Here is a 23,643-nt window from a genome sequence, read left to right on the forward strand (position 1 = left end):
GGGTGTCCATGGTCACTTATGGAGCTTGGTGGTCATCTAGTGGAAAACTCTGGTATTGCACCCAAACTAAATCATACTGAAAGCTATTTTTTTTTAGATATCAACCTCAAATTTGGAACTTTTAGTTTTGATTTTCTAGCCATTTTAGAGTTCTGTAAAATACAGTGTTGGGAAGGTTACTTTGGCAATGTAATAGGTTACAGATGACAAGTTACCCTATGCAAAATGTAATAAGTAGCATAATTATTTAAATTACTTTATTAATGTAACTGTTTTTTTTCACATCTATTGATAGTTTTCACATGACATCACACTTATAGGAACGCCCACCTGGAGGGCAAAACAAAGCTTTGCTCCACTGACACGGGCATGAAATTCAGTAAACACCTTATTGATGATGTATATTTTGTACAGACAAGCAGATGAAGCGGGAATATAAAAGTTTCACATTAAATGGTTTCCCACTGAAAACCATTATAGGAAAACACTGAACCATTAAGTGGATTGCGTTCATATTCCGGCCTCATCTGCTTGCCTATGTAAACTATGCATCATTAATATAGAAAATATTACTGTTTTAAATATATTAAAGGGTTAGTTCACCCAAAAATGAAAATTAGGCTGTGGTTTACTCACCCCCGAAGCATCCTAGGTGTATATGACTTTCTTCTTTCAGACGAATCCAGTCGGAGTTATATTAAAAATTGTCCTGGCTCTTCCAAGCTCTATCATTGCAGTCAGCGGGTGTTGCATGCATCAGTCCAAAACAACTGAAATAAAAAGCGCCCATCCATAAAAAAAATGTCTCACCCTTTGGGGGTGGGGGTGAGAAAAGGCCTCCTGTAGCGAATCGATGCGTTTTTGTAAGAAAAATATCCATATTCAAAACTTAATAATCACTTTAATGTAGCTTGCGCCAACAGGTGTACATGGAAGCAGCTCCGGGCGGATGACGTATGAGTTCAGTGTTGCGCATGCGCTGGTGAGTCTCGTGAAAACCAACGTTTGTTTACAGGATCAAAGGAAGCAAAGTTTCCTTGCTTTAGCAAAGGAAAACCAGTCTCCTCTTGGCTTATATCGAAATCCTCTGACATTCTTTTTTACAAATCCTCGTTTTGTACTTCTAATAAGTAACCGTTGTTTTGATCTCTCCCCTGCGCTTCCGTGTTCATCACTTCTGAGCGGCGCATGCGCAAAAGCTGAACTCGTACGTGATCCGCCCGGTTATTTTTCTTACAAAAACGCATCGATTCGCTACAAGAGGCCTTTGTTCATCCCCCGGAGCCGTGAGAGACACTTTGTTTTATGGATGGACGCTTTTTATTTCACTTCTTTTGGACTGAAGCACTGCAACACCCGCTGACTGCAATGATAGAGCTTGGAAGAGCCAGGACAATTTTAAATATAACTCCCGACTGGATTCGTCTGAAAGAAGAAAGTCATCTACAAAATACACTCGATGTTACAGCCACTGCCCTTGCAGTCCAGAATAAAAGAGAACATCCCAATCCAGTGAAGGGATTTGTGGAAACTGTGGTTCCTAATTATTGTGATCCAACATTTGCCTCGCATTTCAGGATGAAAAGACAAACATTTCAGGTGAAGAATAATCCACTTCTTACCTCCGAGACGTGATGTGTTATGATCTATATGACTGTATTATTTTTATTGTGAGTATTAGGCTTATCATTATTGCTGATCTCTGTTGTTGTGCTATGTTATTGTAATATTTACCATTATATAATCAGAGGAGTATAGAAAAGTTTATGAAAGTGTCACTCCACAAAACAATAGCAAAATATATAAATATGTATAATATATTTATGTTACATTAATCAGTATTGAGCACATCTTCCTAAGGAAAGGATATGGACCAGAAGACATTGCAATTACTAAATGATATTTAGACAGACTTAAAAAAGTTCCAGATCTATACTTTTGCTCTTATTATTTCAGTTATGTTGCCTGTAAATAAACATGTGCAAACAATATACTTGCTCTTGTGAATTTATTTTGATGTTAATTGCACTGTACCAGCTGTCTCTTTAATACCGCGTGGTTTATATACATGTTGCTGCTGATTGGGCTGACATTTTTGAATCACCAAACAAGAGAAAATGTATCTCAAACCCCATTGCACACCGTTTCCAGGAAACATGTCGTTCAAACCGGAAACCGTAGCAAAATGTTGCGCACCGGTTTGAGCTTGAACTTGCCCCAGGTCTTCAAGCCGGTCATGTGACTGAAAGCTATGAATTATAACCTCAACGATTTCTTCTCCTCTGAATGCACATGCGTGCGTCGTTATATACTCTCTTGAACAAACGGCAGAGACAGGCACGGAAGAAAAGAAATAGTTAAATAAAATCATTCATTTTGTTTTCATTGTGCACAAAAAGTATTCTGATAGATTCATAACATTACAGTTGAACCACTGATGCCACATGGACTATTTTAACAATGTCCTTACTACCTTTCTAGGCCTTAAACGTCTCAGTTGCGTTGCTGTCTATGCAGGGTCAGAAAGTTCTCAGATTTCATCAAAAAATAAGGTCTTATGTGTTTGGAACGACATGAGGAATTAATGACAGCATTTTCATTTTTGGGTGAACTACTTCTTTAAATAATATTTAGTGCAAAAAAATCACAAAAACACAAGCTTACTGTATTTTATTTTCTGAAAAAAGAGTGCAAAACATATGACATACCAGTATGTACAGCACATAATAAAAGGATGCAATCACGTGACCTCGTCCACCTCGTCTATCATCGACTGTTTAGGGGTAACTATTTACAAAACGAAATAGTCACACGTTTACCTTTACAGTAGAGAAACCAAATACAAGATACAGTCCTAGGCCAGCAGGCCTCATTAAAAAAAGGTTCAAAAGGTTCAAAACTTACTTCCTTACTAAACAGAGCCCTCTGCTGGCTAAAAGTGAAATTGCATATGATCCACTTTTCATCCCTCCCCTATCTGTGACAGACAGCATCGTCTTCTTTCAGATGTGCCTTTATTAAGATACCTGAAAAATACCTTCAGAAAATTCCCTGGAAATATGCATCGATAGACTGGGTGTGAAGTATAGCAGCCTGTATATGATACACAATAGGTCGCGTTAGAACCAGATACCTACAACTTTTCTCTTTACGGTACCCAGAAATAAGGGTAGAACATTTACACTGTTGATAGAGGTATATGTATGTGACTTTGGGTTTTGTTTGGCTAAATCTACCAGAATACGAAAACAGTATTGGACTATCTGAATTTAATGAGCATGTTGCTATTATTAGCTGAACTCTTTCAAACTTTGTTTTTCCATGAAAATGTGAATGGTACTCATACAAGAGTCGTGCTATGGTGTTTTGGGTGGTTGCTAGATGGCTACTTACTGGCCTAAATCAAGAGTCCACATCCAATCCCTCATTCAACTCTGGGATTTTTAGGGCTTTTATTACCCACCAAAGTGAAAACTGTATGATAACTTAGAAAAGTAGCCCACCCTCCTTAACAGATTTGTACTGTATGAGGTATAATTCATATCTGTTGGACAAACGGATGATTTATGCATCAAAATAGTGAGTTTTAGTAAAACTTCTAATCTTAAATATGATCAATATGCATTAGCATAAACCACTTACACAATGATCCTCTATATATTAGTTTGTAACGTATTGCTATAACATTACTTTGAATGTTTGAATGAATAATCAAATGTCTTTGTTGACTTGCAATAGATGATCTGGACATGGACTTGATCTGTAAAGTTTAGCTATATGGGTCTCTTAAATAATTTAATTAGAATTTTCTTAAAGTCCAAAGGATAATAATTTAGTTTTTCATGTCAGTTTCCACCCTCTTTCTGATGTTGGAATTAAACGTGCTGTTTTTGTGCTGCTGTGCCTTTAAGACTTTATGCAAATGTACTTCTTTGCATGTGAAATGAGAAACACATGAGCGGTGGGGTTGCTAATATGGTTTACTCTGCCCCATGTAACTGATCCATAAAACAATGTGCTGTAAATTAACTTGTTTCCAGCATTGGGATCCTTTTGAAGGATCTGCAGAGCAGTAGGTGCTACACACAGCCAAAAACATCACAATATGTGGTGGATTTCACCACTTTCACAATTTTACTCTTATCATTAGCTCTTCTGGGTTTTAGGAGAATGACTGCACACCCAATATGTGAAGTGGGTAGTCATATGTTAATGAGCTTGCCAAGTTTCAATAAATGCGTTTTTGTTTTTGCACTGGATTTTTAAATTCTGATCGTTATATAATGAACTCTGTAATTACAAATAAGGAAAGTCTCATTCCTAATGATATGACCTATTCAGACAAAAATAAAACACCCAGAATGACAGAAAGAGAGGCATGTCTTCTACCTTACACTTCTTCTCTAACACATACAGACATCAACGCGCTCTGAGAAGCAATGCTGTCAGACCTGCAGAGAGTGTGAATGTGAGCATCTGTTACAAACTCATTAAAAAGGAAGGCCCAATTTCTTACCGTAACTGTCGACTCCATTTCTATCGATAAAGCCATGACAATACCGAAAAAACAACAGCACGGAAGTGAACCCAAAAAATGAGCAAAAAATAAGACTCTTTATCCAGCAGACATCTGTTTGAATTCATGGTTTGGCAACTTACATTCAGACATTTTAAAAGTGAGCATGTGTTCAGTCTATTCCAGCAATAAATCGTGACTATGTAACGTCAATGCAGTCTCATCTCCAGTACAGAGACGCGTCACCTCTGCAAGACATCTTTGCTTTTTGTCGACATAAAAGCTGACGGAAACTAAATTATGGATTCACATAAAACAGGATTCAGACCTATTAGGGTTAAAGTCAACTTGCACTTCATCCCATTCCCTCTTGATTGAAAAGGAAGTGCCCTTGGTCACCACTGAAAAAGGGATTTTGGCTTTAGATTTTTATTTCATTCCATTGCTGCAGTTCACGACTGTGTTCTTTAGGGGCTGCTATCATGCTCGCATAAAGCCTGTCCTCTTTTGTGCCTTGTTTAGTGGAGTGAGTCCCTCAATGTCATGTTCTCCATTCCCCCCCCCCCCCCAAAAAAAAGCATGGTCCGGTCCAGGAGTAGGAGTGACAGGAAGGTCAGGGATCATACCATTTGTGGGTGCGGGGGTGCTATAATTCACTGTGTCGTACAGGAGGTTCTAGCTTGTGGGACAGAGCGGTGAGGACCTTGTCAAACTTCTCATAGCGCTCGGCCTGGCTTCCTTCAGAGCCACGACTGCCCCATAAAAGCCTCATTTGAAACTCTGTACAGAAGATTTCCAGCACCTCCTTCCGCTCCTGGAAATCTGTGTGGAGACAGATTGTGAACAACACATAAAGTATGTTAAAATAGGACTAGTGCACTGCAAATTACAGTATGTGCCAGCATGCTATATTGTATATATCTTCAAAGTGTACATCCATGCATGCTTTTTAGGCTAATATTAGTAAATTATTATTTATTAAGTTCAGTTTAATAATTGTGTTTAATAGTAAATACTTGGATTTGATATTTTTGTTAATAGTTTACCCTGTAGTTTGCTCTCAGCGTTGGTGCGATACAGTCCTCCATGGTGAGCGATGGTTCGTGCTGCTTCCAGGTGACTCATGACCACGTCCACTCCAGACTCTACGCTCTCCCAGGACTCCAGCGCCTCGCCTGCCGCCACACCACGCTCCAGCAGCGACAACACCGGCACCACGTGAGGGAAAGAGGTGTTCGAGAGGACACAGGTCTCTGAAAGATTAATACATAGTTATAAATAAATAAATACCTCCCTACCTACATACATAAATAAATCTATATATATATATATATATATATATATTTACCAATTACTTATTAAAGATTGATAAGTAAAATGAAAATGAAAATGATAGTTTATAACAATCATTATATTTATATTATTATCAATTATATTTATTTTATATAATATTATCTGAGGGTATTTCAAATAAATAATTTACTTGGACATGAACTCAAATACAGTAATGTTAATAAATAAAACAATAAATCTAGTAAATTACATCAATATCAATTGTAATGAATATTAATTCCATTAATATTAAGAATTAATGGTTGACCGATATTGATGTCTTCGATGTTGATATCGATATCTTAGAAAGCAGTAAAGCAAATACCATATATAAAAATATACGGTACATTATTTTTCACAATTTAATTCAAATAACATGCAGAATTGCTGCAATTAAATTTAGATTTATTTTAAATATTTAAATAAAAAATAAATCAATATTGCAATATGTATTACTGGGAATAATATTTTCTCAAATAAAGACCAGGTAACACTCATTTTACAAACAGAACAATGACATATGACATGAATATGACATAACAGCAAACTGGATATAACACAGCATAGTTTGAAATCATGAATTTAAAGATTGCCCTCATGTCTGAACACAGGTGCTGCTGTTCTTATCACTATCAAAATAAAAGTCCTGCCACTGTCAAAATAAAATCTCCTTCTGACACTTATCAGCAAAATAAATAAATAAATACAAATAAAAAAATAAATAAATTAAACAAATAATTACCGGTCAATACAATACGGCCTTTGGAGATATATCAATCAACCACTATGAAGAAAAGCACTATATTGTCCCTGTAATTCTTTACCAATTTCTTAGGAGTTGCTAATGTCACTAAGAATAATCTTCTGTAGAAGGTTATTTAAAGCACTCTGTCCTACCTTTCCCATCATTCATGGCCTTCAGGAATGGCTTGAGTTTCTTCTCATAGAGGATTGCACCTTCTGTGTGTCTCTGTCGCAGTGTGATCCACGTCTGCTCGAGCCGTGAGATCTACAACAAACATCACAGAATATATATAAATATATAACTGAAATATATCCAGAATTACTTCACAGCTGTGTGTTTACTGGAAATAACTGCAACCTTACAACCTTATTCATCACAAGTTGCAAATGACGAATAATGCATCTAAACAGTACTTACACTTTGATATACATTTTATGTTTCGTTTTAGTTAGCGGTGTTTAAAGTGATAGTTCACCCAAAAATGAAAATTGACCCATGATTTCCTCACCCTCAAGCCCAGTGCACAGTATATGACTTTCTTCTTTTAGATGAATACAGTTGGAGTTATATTAAAAAATGTCCTGGCTCTTCCAAGCTTTATAATGGCAGTGAATGGGTGTCGAGATTTTGAAGCCCAAAAAAGTGCATCCATCCATCATCAAAAAGTGCTCCACACGGGTTAACTTCTGAAGAGAAGCGATGCGTTTGTGTAAGAAAAATATTCATATTTAAAACTTTCAAAGAAGGCCTTCATTAACCCCTGGAGTCGTGTGGAGCACTTTTTATGATGGACAGATGCACTTTTTTGGGCTTCAAAATCTTGCCAAAATTCCATTATAAAGCTTAGAAGAACCAAGACATTACTCTGATTGTATTCGTCTGAAAGAGGAAAGTCATACACACCTAGGATGGCTCGGGGGTGAGTGACTCGTGGGGTAATTTTCAGTTTTGGGCGAACTATCCCTTTAAAGAGAGCATTAAGCTTTAACGCTTAACATGAATGGCACCTCATATGCTGTGGTGTGAGAGGACAGGTGTGCGTTCTCACCTGCGGCAGCTCCAGGGCTCTCATGACCGCAGCGAATCCGTACATGTTGCCCATGTTGCTCTTGAGTTCAGCAGCCAGCTGGATGGTTTTATGCAGGAGGGCGGCTCTCTCCTCTGTGCTGCCCGTACAACCCAACAAATCTACCGCCATCATTATAGACATGGTGTAAAACCTGTTGAACAGGAGACAAAGCTGATCACTCAGATATATTCAACACAGCTTTTGAAAGAAGTTTCTTCTGCTGTCACATGATCTTTCAGAAATCATTCTAATATGCTGATGTTCACCTAAAAAATGCCAATCTGCTGGTTGAAATAGAGTTAATTACTGGTCGACATAATTAAACATCATTGGCTGCTGATGCCTTCAGAACAGCTGAAGTCTGTGGTGTGTCCTGATGTTGATATCTGTGTATGAGTGCAAGTGTTTCCTCACCTCTCCAGCAGATCCAGCCTCAGCTGGTGTCCATGCGGAAGAGTCAGCAGCTCCAGCCCCGAGCTCACTCCCATCATCCTCTGCATCTCCTTGGTAACGCCCAGTATCCTAGCAACCTGCAGATGGCCACACAGTTACACGAGCAATATATTCAACCCCATCCCTTTATCGGAGACAAAGCTGATCACTCAGATATATTCAACACAGCTTTTGAAAGAAGTTTCTTCTGCTGTCACATGATCTTTCAGAAATCATTCTAATATGCTGATGTTCACCTAAAAAAAATGCCAATCTGCTGGTTGAAATAGAGTTAATTACTGGTCGACAGAATTAAACATCATTGGCTGCTGATGCCTTCAGAACAGCTGAAGTCTGTGGTGTGTCCTGATGTTGTTATCTGTGTATGAGTGCAAGTGTTTCCTCACCTCTCCAGCAGATCCAGCCTCAGCTGGTGTCCATGCGGAAGAGTCAGCAGCTCCAGCCCCGAGCTCACTCCCATCATCCTCTGCATCTCCTTGGTAACGCCCAGTATCCTAGCAACCTGCAGATGGCCACACAGTTACAAGAGCAATATATTCAACCCCACCCCTTTATTTCCATCCTAATATATTCACAGTCAGAGCAGAAGACATTTAATTAGCCTTGAACTCGTCACATGATAAATGTGGTAAACAGCAGTGTGGAAAGAGTTTATTAACCCTGAAGGTTTCGATGTTAATGGAAGACAGCACTGAGAGCGCGGGCAGATGAAAGGTTCGAGATGCCGTCCAGACTTTATCAGTCAGCTTCACATGTGTCTTACGTAATGTCGTCTGCTCTCAATGATCAGAATTATAAATATGCACCCAACCAAAACCTATCTAAAGCTATCTAACTAAACCCAACTAAAAGTCTATATACTGTATATATATATATATATAAAAACTGAACCTGGGCTATATATGTAAAAATATGAAAAACACAATGGTTGTGTTTTTTGACCTAGTTATACATTTGTGAACAAAACAAGTAAAAAAATTTGTCTAGAAAATTGATAAAAAAAATATCAGCAAGAAACTATTAATTAATAGAAACTAAATAATATTTTTTACAATTATAAAAAATAAAAAAAAACTTTTACATTAAATGTTAAAAAATTGTGCCTCACATCAAATCGTCTGTTTGTGCATTGAATAAAATTCCAATACAAATGTAGGAAAAAAAAAAAAATCCTGACATGGCCCAAACTTTTATCAGCAACATTTCAATCAACTGACCTTCTTATCTCTTACGTAACCCTGAAAAAGGTTCATTGACTGAATTGTTTTATTACGAACACTAAACAATACTCTTTGCTTTGTATATAATTCTTGAGAAGCAGTGAATCAACACACTGAAGATGGCCAATAGCCGAAACGTGTTATAATGTTTATTTCCTGCCAAAATTCAATAAATATTCTTATAGAGTGCACAATTTTTATTTTATGGTTAAAGATGTATTGTTCTTGTCACCTGATTAACGCGGTGACTGCATTGATTGAACCACTGCTAATAAAATTGGGTAATAATGTATATAGGGAAACATTGAATTATAGCCACTGAGTGTCAGTTTCTTCCGTATTTATTTGCATTTTTTACCGTGCAATCTGCCTTGGTGATGTGCTTGGCGGCTGTTTTGGGATCCACCTCCGCCAGCAGCTCCTTTACCCTCTTCAACACGCTCATCTCCAGAGGTTTATTCTCGGCTGGCAGAAGAGTAGACTGGTATTTCCCAGGCTTGAAGGAGGAGGTGGTCTCCACCAGGGGGAGCATGAAGCCCTCCACCCCGTCTGGGGCTCCAGAGCCTGGGCTTTGGCTCTCCTCCACCCTCAGCCTCTCTACGTAGCTCTTGCAGGGAGGAATGGGGGCTTGACCGGGTCTCAGCTCACAGTAACTGCCGCCCTGCTCTGAACGCTCAGACGGGTAACCGTGGGCAGGCGTGGAGTGGGTGCTGGGGGGCGCGTCTGAGCAGGGAAGGTTGTTATTGGAGGAGGATGGTGAGAGATGGGGATCGCTGGAGCGGCGCATCACTGGAGAAGGCGGGATCACGGCGAGGACACGCCCTCCTGAGCCATGTCTGTGGCGGGAAACTGGAGAAACAAACAAAATAACAGATTTTACTACACAGCTCTCTGAAATGCTTGATTCTGATTGGTCGGTTGCAACATTCCAAGTTCATTTGCAACCGCTGTGAATAGCAACGCTGTATAATGACCGCTCAACCTGATTCTGGCTCTTCTTATACGTCTTTCATATCACACCACAGGCATGCTCTCTCTGTTTCATTCAAACACAGCTAGTGTCATCGTGGCCCTCAGTAATTGACTGCATTTAAAATGAAACTGGAGGACTTCAGTATTAAGGGGGTGTTCATACAGAATGCAGTTTTAAACATTTATTTTTGGCATTTTATGCCTTTTATTTAGAAAGGACAGTAGGTCGACAGGAAGCGAAGTGGGTGAGAGAGAGGGGGATGGGATCGGCAAAGGTCCGCAAGCCGGGACTCGAACTCAGGACGCCCAAAGCGCAACGATGATACATGTCGGCGCGCTGCCCACAATGCCATCGGCGCCAACCAGAATGTTTTTTTGAGTTTAAAAATGTCAGGCGCTGGTAATGAAATGAAAAAGGTCTATAAATGAGTTTTTTTAAAAATGGAACTTCATTCAAATTGAGCTCAGAATTTTTAGAATGTGAGATGCTGCAAAAGTGGAATGCAAAGATTTTCTATCTAAACATGCACTAGATGGACCTGTTTGACCATATTTCTCGAATCTTTTACAGCGTCTCGCACATGACACGGCATACTATAAATGCGCCACTCAAGTTAAAAGTTCAACTTTTATAAAATTGTCTATAGACAATTTTTTTCTGTTTCATTTTACATTTTGTGGCTAAAAACAAATTCAAGGTTTAGAGACATGTTTTTCAAAAGTTTATCTTCTTTTCATTAGTTTTGTGTGAATGACCCCCAAATGTAGGCCTATGGTTATATTGTTGTAGTGTTCGTCTCATTGGCAGAATGATTGTTTTGTTCATTGGAACGGGCTGTTCACATAGAATGCGTTTTTTCTATTCCACTGCACTACTTTCCATGTAATCATGTTCTAGATTGACGTGTTTGACCGTTGTGTTCGCGTCTTGCTTCTTTTCAGCGTCTTGCTTCTTTTCAGCGTCTTGCACAGTTCACAATGTTTTAAAAGCATGGTGCTCAAGTTGAAGTAAGATCTTCATTAAAAAAAAATGCCTTGCGTTTTTTCCCATTCCACTGCCTGCAATGCATTCAGTGTGAATGGCAACTAATGGATTATAAAATAATAAACAAAATTTCTTCTCAAATCAATATTTCATGTCCCCGTTATTATTTAAGTGCCAAACATTTGTGTAATATGTGTATTAAGTCTCTTAAATGTCAGTCTCGTTTGAATTTGTTTGCTCATCTTGGCTTAAAGCTTGTCAAGAACGTTTTTTTTTCTTTGTGGAAGCTTTGCGTTTAATGAGCTAATAACATATTTCAAATCAAATCAGCAATTCACGCGTCAAGGTCCTGATCACCATGTCTAGGTTTATTTTCTGATAACAACCATCTGGATATATATTATTCTTTACATTATGGGTGAGCTAACACTTAAAAGGTGCGATCAGTGGGTTTAAATATTCAGATATATGCATGAGAGTGTGTGTGGACTCACTGGAGCTGTAGGCAGGTGATAGAGGTGTTTCCCCCACAGGGGACAGCGGGCAGCGGTACTCTTGGATCTGATCCATGCTCATGGCGCAGTTCCTCATGGCATCCTTATGGTGCACTGTAGAAGGGCTGGAAAGGACAAAACATGCTATTAAATCCTTCATTCTTTATGTCAAAACACATTTTACATGTCAAAACAATCAGCATTTTCAGCTTCTAATTTTGGTGAACAATTTATAAGCCACAGTTACAAGCTTTGTGAAGAACACATTTAGTGCTATTGTGGTGCTAGAGACGACATGCACTGAAGCAGGTGAAGGGTTTCCATGTGGCCAAATCTGTTTGGAAACAGAAGTGAGTGGGAGGGGGTCTGTGCCAGCTGTGAACAAACACACACACACACACACACACACACACCAGCTGCTTCCCTCCGCTGGTTTCACCACTGGCTCGACTGTCTGAGGCTCATCTGGCTCTGTAGACTGTGTCGCACTGATAATACAAGACATCCTACATGAGCACATCACTTCTGCATCTTTGGCACATGTGTATATGACCTATTAATATGCCTGATCTCAGACCTGAGACATCTGAACCTGTTCAAGATTAGGATATATATACTTAAGACATATTCAGAACAAAACAATGTTCTTTTGAGACTCTGAACCAATTTATGAATAATTGAATATGGTTAGAAAACAGAAAAAAAAACACAAAACAAAAACAAACAAACAAAAAACAAACAAATCATTTTAATATCTTACTTTGAGTTTTTTATTGAAAGTGAAAGTGTCTCTGAACCATTTTAGTTTCTGGTGGTCACTAAAACATTAAATGAATATGATAATCAAAGAAAAAATCTTGACCAGAATATGTTTAGGAAACAAAAACAAAACAAAAAACAAACAAAATGTTATTTTGAGACTTAACCAATTTAACTCACTAAAACAATTTAACTCCTGGTGATCACTAAAAACATTAAATGAATATGGTTACAAAACAAAACAACAAAAACAAACAACTAAACAAAACCAAATAAAACAAACCAAACCATTATTTTGAGACTCTGAACCAATTTAACCCCAGATGGTCTCTAAAAACAGTACATGAATATGGTAAAAAAACAAAACAAAACATTTTAATATCTTATTTTGAAACTCTGAACCAGTTTAAATCCCGTTAGTCACTAAAAATACTAAATTAATATGGTTACAAAACAAAACAAAACAAAACAAAAATGTTACTTTGACACTGAATCAATTTAACTCCTGGTGGTCACTAAAAACACTACATGAATATGGTAACAAAACAAAACAAAACATTTTAATATCTTATGTTCAAGATTAGGATATATATACTTAAGACATATTCAGAACAAAACTATGTTCTTTTGAGACTCTGAACCAATTTATGAATAATTGAATATGGTTAGAAAACAGAAAAAAAAACACAAAACAAAAACAAACAAACAAACAAAAAACAAACAAATCATTTTAATATCTTACTTTGAGTTTTTTATTGAAAGTGAAAGTGTCTCTGAACCATTTTAGTTTCTGGTGGTCACTAAAACATTAAATGAATATGATAATCAAAGAAAAAATCTTGACCAGAATATGTTTAGGAAACAAAAACAAAACAAAAAACAAACAAAATGTTATTTTGAGACTTAACCAATTTAACTCACTAAAACAATTTAACTCCTGGTGATCACTAAAAACATTAAATGAATATGGTTACAAAACAAAACAACAAAAACAAACAACTAAACAAAACCAAATAAAACAAACCAAACCATTATTTTGAGACTCTGAACCAATTTAACCCCAGATGGTCTCTAAAAACAGTACATGAATATGGTAAAAAAACAAAACAAAACATTTTAATATCTTATTTTGAAACTCTGAACCAGTTTAAATCCCGTTAGTCACTAAAAATACTAAATTAATATGGTTACAAAACAAAACAAAACAAAACAAAAATGTTACTTTGACACTGAATCAATTTAACTCCTGGTGGTCACTAAAAACACTACATGAATATGGTAACAAAACAAAACAAAACATTTTAATATCTTACTTTGAGTCACTGAACTCAATTTAACTTAAAACACTAAATAAATATGGTTACAAAACAAAACAAAACTATTTTGAGACCAGTTTAACTTCTGGTGATCACTAAAAACATTAAATGAATATGGTTACAAAACAAAACAAAACTATTTTGAGACCAGTTTAACTTCTGGTGATCACTAAAAACATTAAATGAATATGGTTACAAAACAAAACAAAACAACAAAAACAAAAAAACAAACAAAACAAACCATTATTTTGAGACTCTGAACCAATTTAACCCCAGATGGTCTCTAAAAACACTGCATGAATATGGTAATAAAACAAAACAAAACAAAACAAAAATGTTACTTTGACACTCTGAATCAATTTAACTCCTGGTGGTCACTAAAAACATTACATGAATATGGTCACAAAACAAAAAAGGCAGTATGAGTTTGCTACATTATTACGTAAGATGATGATGATAATGATAATGATGAAGGTTTACCTGTGAGGAATGATCTTCTCCGTCGTCAGTCCATCCGTCATAGTAACACTTCGTCTCTTGATGTGCGCCCCCCTCTGGGTCGATGGTGAATGTGCAGATCCCGGTCTCCCACCGGCCAAAGCAAACGTCGCCTCCAGGTACCTCAGCGGCAACGTTCGGTTGACCGGACACAGCAGCTGAGCTCCAGTGCGTGGGCACACGGATCGACCCGTGCCAGAGTGGTGCCTGACCAGCGTGGGGACAGAGTCGAAGCTCTCATGCTCCAGCATGTACTGGATTTTGGTTTGCCCGCTTTTGACCAGGACTTTACTGATCCGACAATGGATCACTTCCTGCTGCCAGCGACATGTGAGGACATAGTCACCCATGGTCGACAGGGAGTCCCGTACGAGGAAGTCACCGCTACGCAGAACCAAAGTTTCTGAAGCCTGTGTTGACACAAAAGAAAAGGGATTATTACAGGAAATGTTGCAAGCTGGACTCAAACCTAAATTTCCCACACGCACCCCAGCTCAACGTGCCACTTTTTTCACTTTTTTTCCCCCTGTAGAAATGTATCAATTTTATTTTAAACACATTTTAAATTCAAATAAATTCATTAAAATGACATTCTGTGACATTTGCGTTAACATTTTTACATCACTGTGAATCGATAGAATAACATGTATTTTACACAAGTTTTAAAAGATAGTGCTACATTTGTGCTGCATGCCTCTGTTCCAGCAGATGGTGCAACAGCACATTTGGTGAGGTCAGAAGTGCAGCATGGGGGCGTATCACCATGGCGACTAGCTATATTTTTTTTAATAGAGAGGGCTGGAGTTTCTCTTTACTCCAGCTTGAGCATGAATACATTATGCTAATGCCCAGATGCCTTCTCTCATAGTAGAGACAGTGTGGGCTGTAGTTTGACAGCTCTATGGTGCAAAAATGACACAAACACACTCTCTCACAAACACACCGACATAAAAACCCAAATAAACATGCACAAAACAAGCAAACACACACAGAAAACACTTGAAAACTGCTAACAAAGCTTTTTATTGAACAACTTCTCCAGTTGCACACTTGTTTGTATATCATGGTGTGGACTTCTCTCCGACGTCCATTGTTCTCAAAGTTGAGGCGTGTAATCTTTTTGAAGTTAAAATACTTTTATCCATTACTGCTTAATATGCAGAGATAACTAGAAGTCTTTTGTTGGCAGTTTCCCGAAGCGTGAAACACTGGCACTTGCTAGTCCTCTGTTTGTTTGAGATAACAGTTTGGGATTTTGGGAAGGCATAGCCATAGATGGTAGACAATCCTTTCACTGAACATGTGATGCATATTGCACTCAAAGACTGCCTGAAATCACCAGTTCAGATTTGATTGACTAGCTTTAAACAACTTCCAAGATTAAGGACACACGAGTTTTCAATGGTCTACCTAAAACATAAAAAGGTACCGGGATGATGCAACAAGCACTTTTGAGGATGAAATAAATCACCATCAAATCTTTGAAAGTTATTAAGAGTGTTTTGAAGCTCCCAGTAGCAAATAAACTACACTCTCAAAAATAACATTTCTTTAATGGCATTGATGTTCCATGAAGAACCCTTGACATCAGCTGAACCTTTCCATTGTATAAAAGATTCTTTAAATTATTCAAATGTTCCTTACACTTATAAACAAAATGGTTATTTTAAGAACTGTTCACTGAAAGGTCCTGTCAGTTCTTTTGGGCTTCTTCTATAGTATCGCTGCGCAAATAATTATTTAAACTATAAATTCACAATTGCTAGAAAAAAAGTCAGAATGGTGAGACAAACTCGCAGTTCTGAATTTTTTCTTGCTATTGTGAGTTTGTCTCACAATTCAGACTTTTTTTCTCAGAATTGCATGATATAAACTCAATTGCGAATTATAATGTCAGAATTGCTGGACATAAACTCACAGTTGCAACAAATAATGTCGGAATTCGCAAGATATAAACTTGCAAATCTGACTTTTTTTCTCGCATTTCTGACTTCTTTTCTCAGAATTGTGAGATATAAACTCGCAAATTTGAGTTATAATGTCCAATGTTGCAAAAAATACTGACTATCTTCTTACAATTGCAAATGTATATCTCGCAATTCTGACTTTATATCATGCAATTGTGACTTTATATAATGCAATTCTAAGAAAAAAGGTCAGAATTGTAGGTGCAAACTATGAGATGAAAAGTCGCAATGACCTTTTTTATTTTTACTCGGTGGCGGAAACAAGCTTCCATAATTTTTGTACACTGGTTCATTATTGTGGTTTAACCAATTTTACACAAATCCACCTCCAAATCCGAAAGGAGCTTTGTCCTCATTTTGCATCAGTTTCTTTTTGTCTAACGGTCCAGAATAGTTATCAAAGTGGACCAAACCCTATTCCGTTTAGTCAAAATTCTGGCTGCATGAGTACAAATCTTGATGCACAAACGCACCTCTCGTGGAATATGGCCATGGTACCAGCCGTGGCTCCTCATGTCACTGCTACTGAGTTTGAGCTCCTCCTCCAGCTCTTTCCTGAGCTTCTCCGGGGGCGACTCCAGCAGGTACTTCTCCTTGGAGAACTGCAAAAAAAAAAAAAAAAAACACAAAACGAGCACATAAGTCACACTGCCCTACTTCATGAACACGGAAACATGTGATACAGCAAACTATTGATCACTCTGAGAAAAAAAAACATTCTTGAACAACAATTGTAAGGTTTATTGCCTCACTTATCAAACTGACTTATCAATCCATGTAAGAAATTAACAAGTATTTTGAGTCACGAAGAGCTTCACTGCACATAGTTCTTCTTTATAATTTATGTAATGTCCAGCCAGTGTTGGGGGTAATATATTACAAGTAACGCAATTTACGTAATCAAATTACTTTTTTCAAGTAACTAGTAAAGTAACGCATTACTTGTTAATTTACAAGAGAATATCTGAGTTACTTTTTCAAATAAGTAACGCAAGTTACTTTTTTTCCAATTTATTGATTGACAGCTCTCCTGTCCCCATGTTGAGAGAAATCAGAAGATGTTACTGTAGTTCTAAAACAAATATGAATATGCATTAATTCATCTCACTCACAAAAAACAACAACACATATTCAGTATTAAAATAATGCAACTCAGAATATGACGCAAACCTGCAATAATTAAATGTTAAACAACACAAATATCCTTTATGTATTGAATTCCATTCTATTAACCAATGTCTTTGCTGCTGACCTTCGATGATCCAGTTCAACCGTACTAATAAGAAGAAATGACTTATTACTTTGTGTGAGTTTTTTTATTGCTGAAGTGTGTTGAAATGTCTTCTTCTGCATTCTACTGTACGGACGTAAATTTACTTTCCCTTCAGCCCGAGGCTTATTCATTTCACTTTTGGTGTGACAAGGCTTTTATATTTGCCAAAAATATAACTTTTTTTTATTTTAAAAACAAACAAGCAAGCCCTGTCCAGATTTAAAAAGTAACGCAAAAGTAACGTAACACATTACTTTCCATAAAAAGTAACTAAGTAACGTAATTAGTTACTTTTTTATGGAGTAACGCAATATTGTAATGCATTACTTTTAAAAGTAACTTTCCCCAACACTGTGTCCAACCCTGTCGCTAAAAACAAATAAAAGCATACAACTACACATTGCAGAATGAGACTTCCTTTTCTCACCCAAAGAATTGTCCCAAGTGTGTCCATTTAGACAATGGCACTCTGTGTCCAGTAGAAATAATGTGTAATCTATGAGCGTGACAGTTCAAGGCGAAGGTCTCGACCCTCTGTGACACAGGAAAACTAATCCAAACACAGGCGGCATTGTAATGAAGTCAATAAAAAGACAACGGACAAAGCTTAGGGCAAAGTCTGTGAATATGGGAGATGCGGGATCAATTTAGCAATCCTGGGTCACTCTAATGGTCTCTTCCTCTCGCTGTCTGAGGTAAACCGATTAAACATCTGCTTCCTTTCCCTCTTCGACCGTCTTTTACACATGGGAACAGGAAAAGATGCTAGATTTCAGCAATCCCATGTCATTTAACTGGTTGTGTGTGAAGTGTATAAAGATAGTGAGGCAAGGTCAAGTGTAGGGAGTTATTGCTTTTGTCTCTGCCTCCAGGGGCCGAATCCACCACCTGGGGCTAACCAGACCTCTCTGTAATCTCATATTGGCGTCTGTAATTGTCTTTTGCTGCTTGAAGATGGCCACAAGGTACAATATTCTGGTCTCATATATTCTCGATTTTGGACTATGGGAAAACCCAGTGTGTGAGCGATAACAGGGCTAGGCTGATATGAGTACTTCATATTGACTTATGAGAGGTACCTCTCACAGGAGATGGGTGACCCTTTTCCAATTTTTTTTAAAATTCTCTCCTCCAATTTTATTAGTTTTTATTCGAGGAGTGAGTTAACTTGTTTATATGAAGTTTTGCTCAAACTGTGCTTCCGAGAGAACAGATGAGATGAGACAAGATGAGAAAAAAATAAGATGAGCTAAGAAAAGCAGAAAGCCAAGACAAAATACAAAAAGAAGAGGTTAATCGAGACAAAAAGAAAGATGAGACAAAAAGAAAAGAGACAAGATGAGAAAAGACAAGATGAAAAAGGGAGGTGAGACAAAACAAGGCAAGAAATGATGCAAAAACTGTATGAATAGAGAGAAGAAAAGAGAAGATGAGACAAGACGACTAGAGTGAAAAGAGATGAGACAAAATGAGAGAAAAAATAAGAAGCTGAGAAAAGCAGCAAGGCAACACAAAACAAAAAGAAGAGGTCAATCGTGACAAGAAAAGAGTTGAGACAAAATGAGAAGAGACACGATGAGAAAAGATAAGTTGAAAAAAGTAAGGTGAGACAAGACGACGAAGTGAAGTGAGATGAGACAAGTGTGAGACAAAACAAAGAGGTGAACTGAGATAAGAAAGGAGAGAAGAGACAAGATGAGACATGACAAGAAAAGACAGGATGAAAAGAAGTGAGCTGAGACAAAAGAAGAAAAAAGAAAATGAGACAAGAATAGATAATAGAAGACAATATGAAGTGAAGTGAGATAGGAGCAAAACAAGGCAATAATACAAGATGCAAATAAATTAATTAAGACAAGAAGAGATGAGACAAGATGAGGAGAGACTAGATGAGACAAAGGTGAGACAAAATTAAGACAAAGCAAGGTAAGAAAAGTTGCAAAAACTGTATGAATTGAGACAAGAAAATATAAGATGAGACAAGCTGACGAAGTGAAGTGAGATGAGACAAGTGCGAGACAAAACAAGGCAAGAAAAGTTGAAAACAAGATGAGTCGATACAAGAAGAGACGAGACAAGATGAGAAGAGAAAGGTCTAGATGAGTAAAGACAAGATTAGATGAAGTGAGGTATGATGAGATGAGCAAGACGAGATAGGAAAAGGAGGTACATTGAGAAAAGAAGAAATGAGACAAGAAGAGTAGAGATGAGCAAAGACGAGACAAAGTGAGGTGAGATGAGACAAGAGCAAGACACAAGACAAGAAATGATGCAAAAACAAGAGGAGACTTGAGACAAGAGAAGAAGAGATGAGACAAGATGAGAAAAAAACAAAAGCAGATAAAGTGAAGTAAGAGGAGACAAGAGTGAGAGGAGACAGGGCATACGATATGAAAATAAGAGGTGAATTAAGCCAAAAAAAGAGAGAAAAGATAAGATGACAAGAGAAAAGAAAAGACAGCACTTAACAAAATGAGGTTAGATGAGATGAGATATAAAAATCAGAGGTGAATCAAGACAAGAAAAGAAGACATGAGATGAGAAGAGACAAGACAAAGCACTGCAAGATGACATAAGGAGAGCAAGACTAATTCTGGCAAGCTGAGAATTTATATGAAGTTGTGGTGAGATGAGACCATGAGAAGAGATGAGTAAAGAGACAAAGAAAAGATAAGAAAAGATGAGACTTGGTAACAAAAAAAAGTGAGACGATAAGATTTGAGGTGAGAGGAGACGAGTTAAGAGGACAGCAAAATAAAGAAGGGCATTGTGACAAACTAGAAGATGAGACAAGATGAAAAGAGAAGAGACAAGATGAGACAAAGTTAGGGTGAGATGAGACAAGAGCAAGAGAAGACAGAGCAAGATAAGATATGGAAATAAGAGGTGAAGCCAAGAAAAGAAGAGATGAGAGAAGAAGAGAAAAGACCAGACAAGATGAGAAGAGAAGAGGTGAGACGAGATGAAGCACTTCGAGATGACACAAGGAGAGGTGAAAAGAGACTAGACAAGAGCAAGACAATTCTGGCAAGATGAGAAATTAAAGGAAGTTATGGTGAGATGAGACCAGAAAATACGACGTGAGAAGAGAAGAGAAGATATTAAGAAATGATATAAGCAAAGACGAGACCTGGTAAGACAAGAAAAAAGGTGAGAAGATGAGGAGATGTGAGGTGAGATGAGAGCAAAATAAAGTAAGCCATTGTGACAAACTAAAAGAAGAGATGAGACGAGATGAAATCAGAAGAGAAGAGAAAGGAGACAGGAGTTCTGAATAAGTCTTAGCAAGCATGCATTGTCATTTCTGCAGAGATTCACTCATTAAAGAGCCTGAAGAGAGACTGAATGAGATCAAGCTGCGTTCTACTTTCAAACACTGATGTCTGAAGACTCCAGAAAGACACCTGGGCTGTTTCAAGTCCCCTTGCCCCACTTAGAGCTGCTCCTGGAGGGACAAAATGTCTTTCTCACTGCCCTCTTACTTCCACAGAGAAAGCACTTCTGGCAGTCTAATGAAGCGCATGCTGGGGGAAATGACCTGACCACATGCGCAAACACACACACACACACACACACACATACACAATGTAACCTCTACAAAGACACAGGGACAGAAAAAAATTCAAGATCCAGAGAAGATAAAAGGAGAGATGGAAAGGTGGTGATAGGACCTATGCTGCTCACACACCCCCAGCACTGAAGCTCTGGTTGTCATGGAAACCTCCTATTGTGTGAGTCGGCCTGGTGCCTTCATGTGTCTCATGCACCCCACACACACACACACATCACACACACACACACACACACACACACACCTCAAGCATTTTACTAAGCAAGAGAGCAATGCATTGTGAAAAACAATTACACTTTCTGGAACATGGCGGGGCACCAGCAGCAAACTGACGGTAAACTTTTTGGGATATAAAATCGACATCTCTCAGTGAGTTTAGTCCAGTCTAAATGTTATGCTGTTGGATACCTGAATGTCAGTCCAATCGGATATGCTTTCCAGAGGACAAATAAACCAGAAAACATGGGTTCTGAAAATGAGACACAACCTTCAACAGAACAGTCACCTAATAGTGGAATTTGGACCCCAACCAGTTCCACACAGACCACAAATCATTTCTCACAGATTAATATTTTCATAAACAAAAATTTTAGCATTTGTGTTCACAATTTTAATCTAAATGATTTCTTTTGAAAATAAGGTAGATATAGGAGTATTTTCCCATTAGAAAAGACTACTTAAGATAACAACATTTACTTAAGATTTTCACATTTAACCATGTATACTAGACTAAGCAGCAGTTTGGAGACTACTTTGTCTATGTAGGGTTTATTATTTCATATTTGTACAAAGCACTATTGCTGCCAAAGTGGAAATGTACAATAATGCACACTGCTCATTTCATTTAATAGGCATTTAAGCCATATTTGCAAAGAAGGAAACGTAGAGACTGAACCTCCTAAAACTTGGATACCTCTGACCTACAACCTAAGAAACATAGCAGACAATGATCAGGAACTCATGGTGCTGTCATGTCAACCTGGTCTAAAATTTCCAAGCATAAGTATTCATAGTTCATTGTAGTACTTGGTCTCCTATTGCATCTTGAGGGACATATTTGCCTGAAAATCCCTGGGTAAATCCATGCACAAACACCAACCCATTCAGAGGTGTTTATCTTCAAACCCCCATGGCTTGTCATGAATAACATCCAGCATGATTCATCACCCAATTTCACTTAGCACCCCCATTCTCTTCTTCCACCAATCACGGCATTCCATTTAACCAAAACACCCACCAACCTAATTCCATTTCCACCAATCAGAAGAGCCTTTGCAATCACTCAGATCGCGTGTGATTGAGTGCAGCTGCTCCTCTGGGTGAAAGGAAAAGCATAGACGCAAAAAACCATTAGGCCGACGCGAACCGCAGATATGGCAGATAAAGCTTCACAGGTCAGCGCCTGTCATTGAGTCTGCTCTCTGGGGTAGAGCTAATCCACTGACCCAATGCTGTGAGAGATAACAGAACAGCTGGTGTCAAAATCACCTGCCACACTGATGTGGAATATGATTTAGACCATAAAACATACTTTACAGTAATGTTCAAAAGTAGATGTGAATGCCAAGCCAACACCTTGAAAGAAATTGGTTCATTTGTACATACTTAATGCATGTTCTTGGATAACTGTGGTAGAAACAAACCTCCGTACTCAAGCGGGCGATAGAGGTACCTTTAAATGTCTGCTGTATTACCATTTAGGTTGCTAACTTCAAATTAGACAACAGTTTAAAGGTATAGTTTGAATATTCTGTCATTGAATGGACAAAAAAACCCACATTTATTCAAATGTGAATTGTCTATTGCCTAGTCAACACAGAAGTCACAACATGACAAATCCGCATGATCAACTGAATCTGATGCGAAATCTGCATAAGGGAAATCTTTCGACCTCATGCTAAATTCCCAAATGAAATGACCCACAAAAATTGGCTGAACAATGGTAAATGTGACCACACCGTAAGTCGTACAGGTTTCGAAAGAGGATGAGTAACTGATGAAAGTGAGTGAATGATGGCATAATCTTATTTTTTCTGTGAACTATCCCTTAAATTAACTTTTACTAACATGCTCACCAAGATTGTTGCTCCGCCATGACAGCTGACTTGAAGAAACAAATTCAGCAAATTAATGCCTTTTGCAGCAAATAATTGTACATAATTGAGATTTTATGCAATTCATGGTTATATTTTTCATTTTAAAGACATTTTTGTGTTGAGTTGCTAATTGATGTTCAATATAAAGTCTTTGTCCTCGAGTACAACCATTGGTGCAGAGTATGTTTCAAGCCTTCAAGGGTGGGTAATCGTACAATGCTAGTGTGACATTTTGGATTACAAACTTTTTTTTTTTTTTAACTTTGAGCCATTTATGTTTGAAGTTTGAGCTCTGTCCATCTACTGACAGATAAATACACCCAGTCCTGTGACCTTTCCCTCCGGTTGACCCAGGGATCCCAATTTTAAGACGTTGT

At 37.8% G+C, this 23,643-nt stretch overlaps 1 protein-coding gene across 1 annotated transcript in view; it reads right to left on the reverse strand.

The window, feature by feature from the left end:
- Positions 1-2,655: 2,655 nt before the first annotated feature.
- sh2d3ca (SH2 domain containing 3Ca) overlaps positions 2,656-23,643 on the reverse strand; it is a 57,154-nt gene continuing 36,166 nt past the window's right edge. The window contains exons 4-13 of the mRNA XM_016288757.1: positions 16,800-16,928; positions 14,342-14,769; positions 12,200-12,274; positions 11,787-11,911; positions 9,694-10,184; positions 8,502-8,617; positions 7,642-7,813; positions 6,746-6,857; positions 5,563-5,769; positions 2,656-5,338 (exon numbers count right to left, since the gene is read on the reverse strand). Of these exons, the coding sequence (XP_016144243.1) occupies positions 5,163-5,338; positions 5,563-5,769; positions 6,746-6,857; positions 7,642-7,813; positions 8,502-8,617; positions 9,694-10,184; positions 11,787-11,911; positions 12,200-12,274; positions 14,342-14,769; positions 16,800-16,928 (2,031 nt within the window). The 3' untranslated portion in view covers positions 2,656-5,162. The remainder of the gene's footprint in view (positions 5,339-5,562; positions 5,770-6,745; positions 6,858-7,641; positions 7,814-8,501; positions 8,618-9,693; positions 10,185-11,786; positions 11,912-12,199; positions 12,275-14,341; positions 14,770-16,799; positions 16,929-23,643) is intronic.

This window comes from Sinocyclocheilus grahami, unplaced genomic scaffold (genome assembly GCF_001515645.1).
Source record: "Sinocyclocheilus grahami isolate Dianchi unplaced genomic scaffold, SAMN03320097.WGS_v1.1 scaffold234.1, whole genome shotgun sequence".
Taxonomy (NCBI): Eukaryota; Metazoa; Chordata; class Actinopteri; order Cypriniformes; family Cyprinidae; genus Sinocyclocheilus; species Sinocyclocheilus grahami.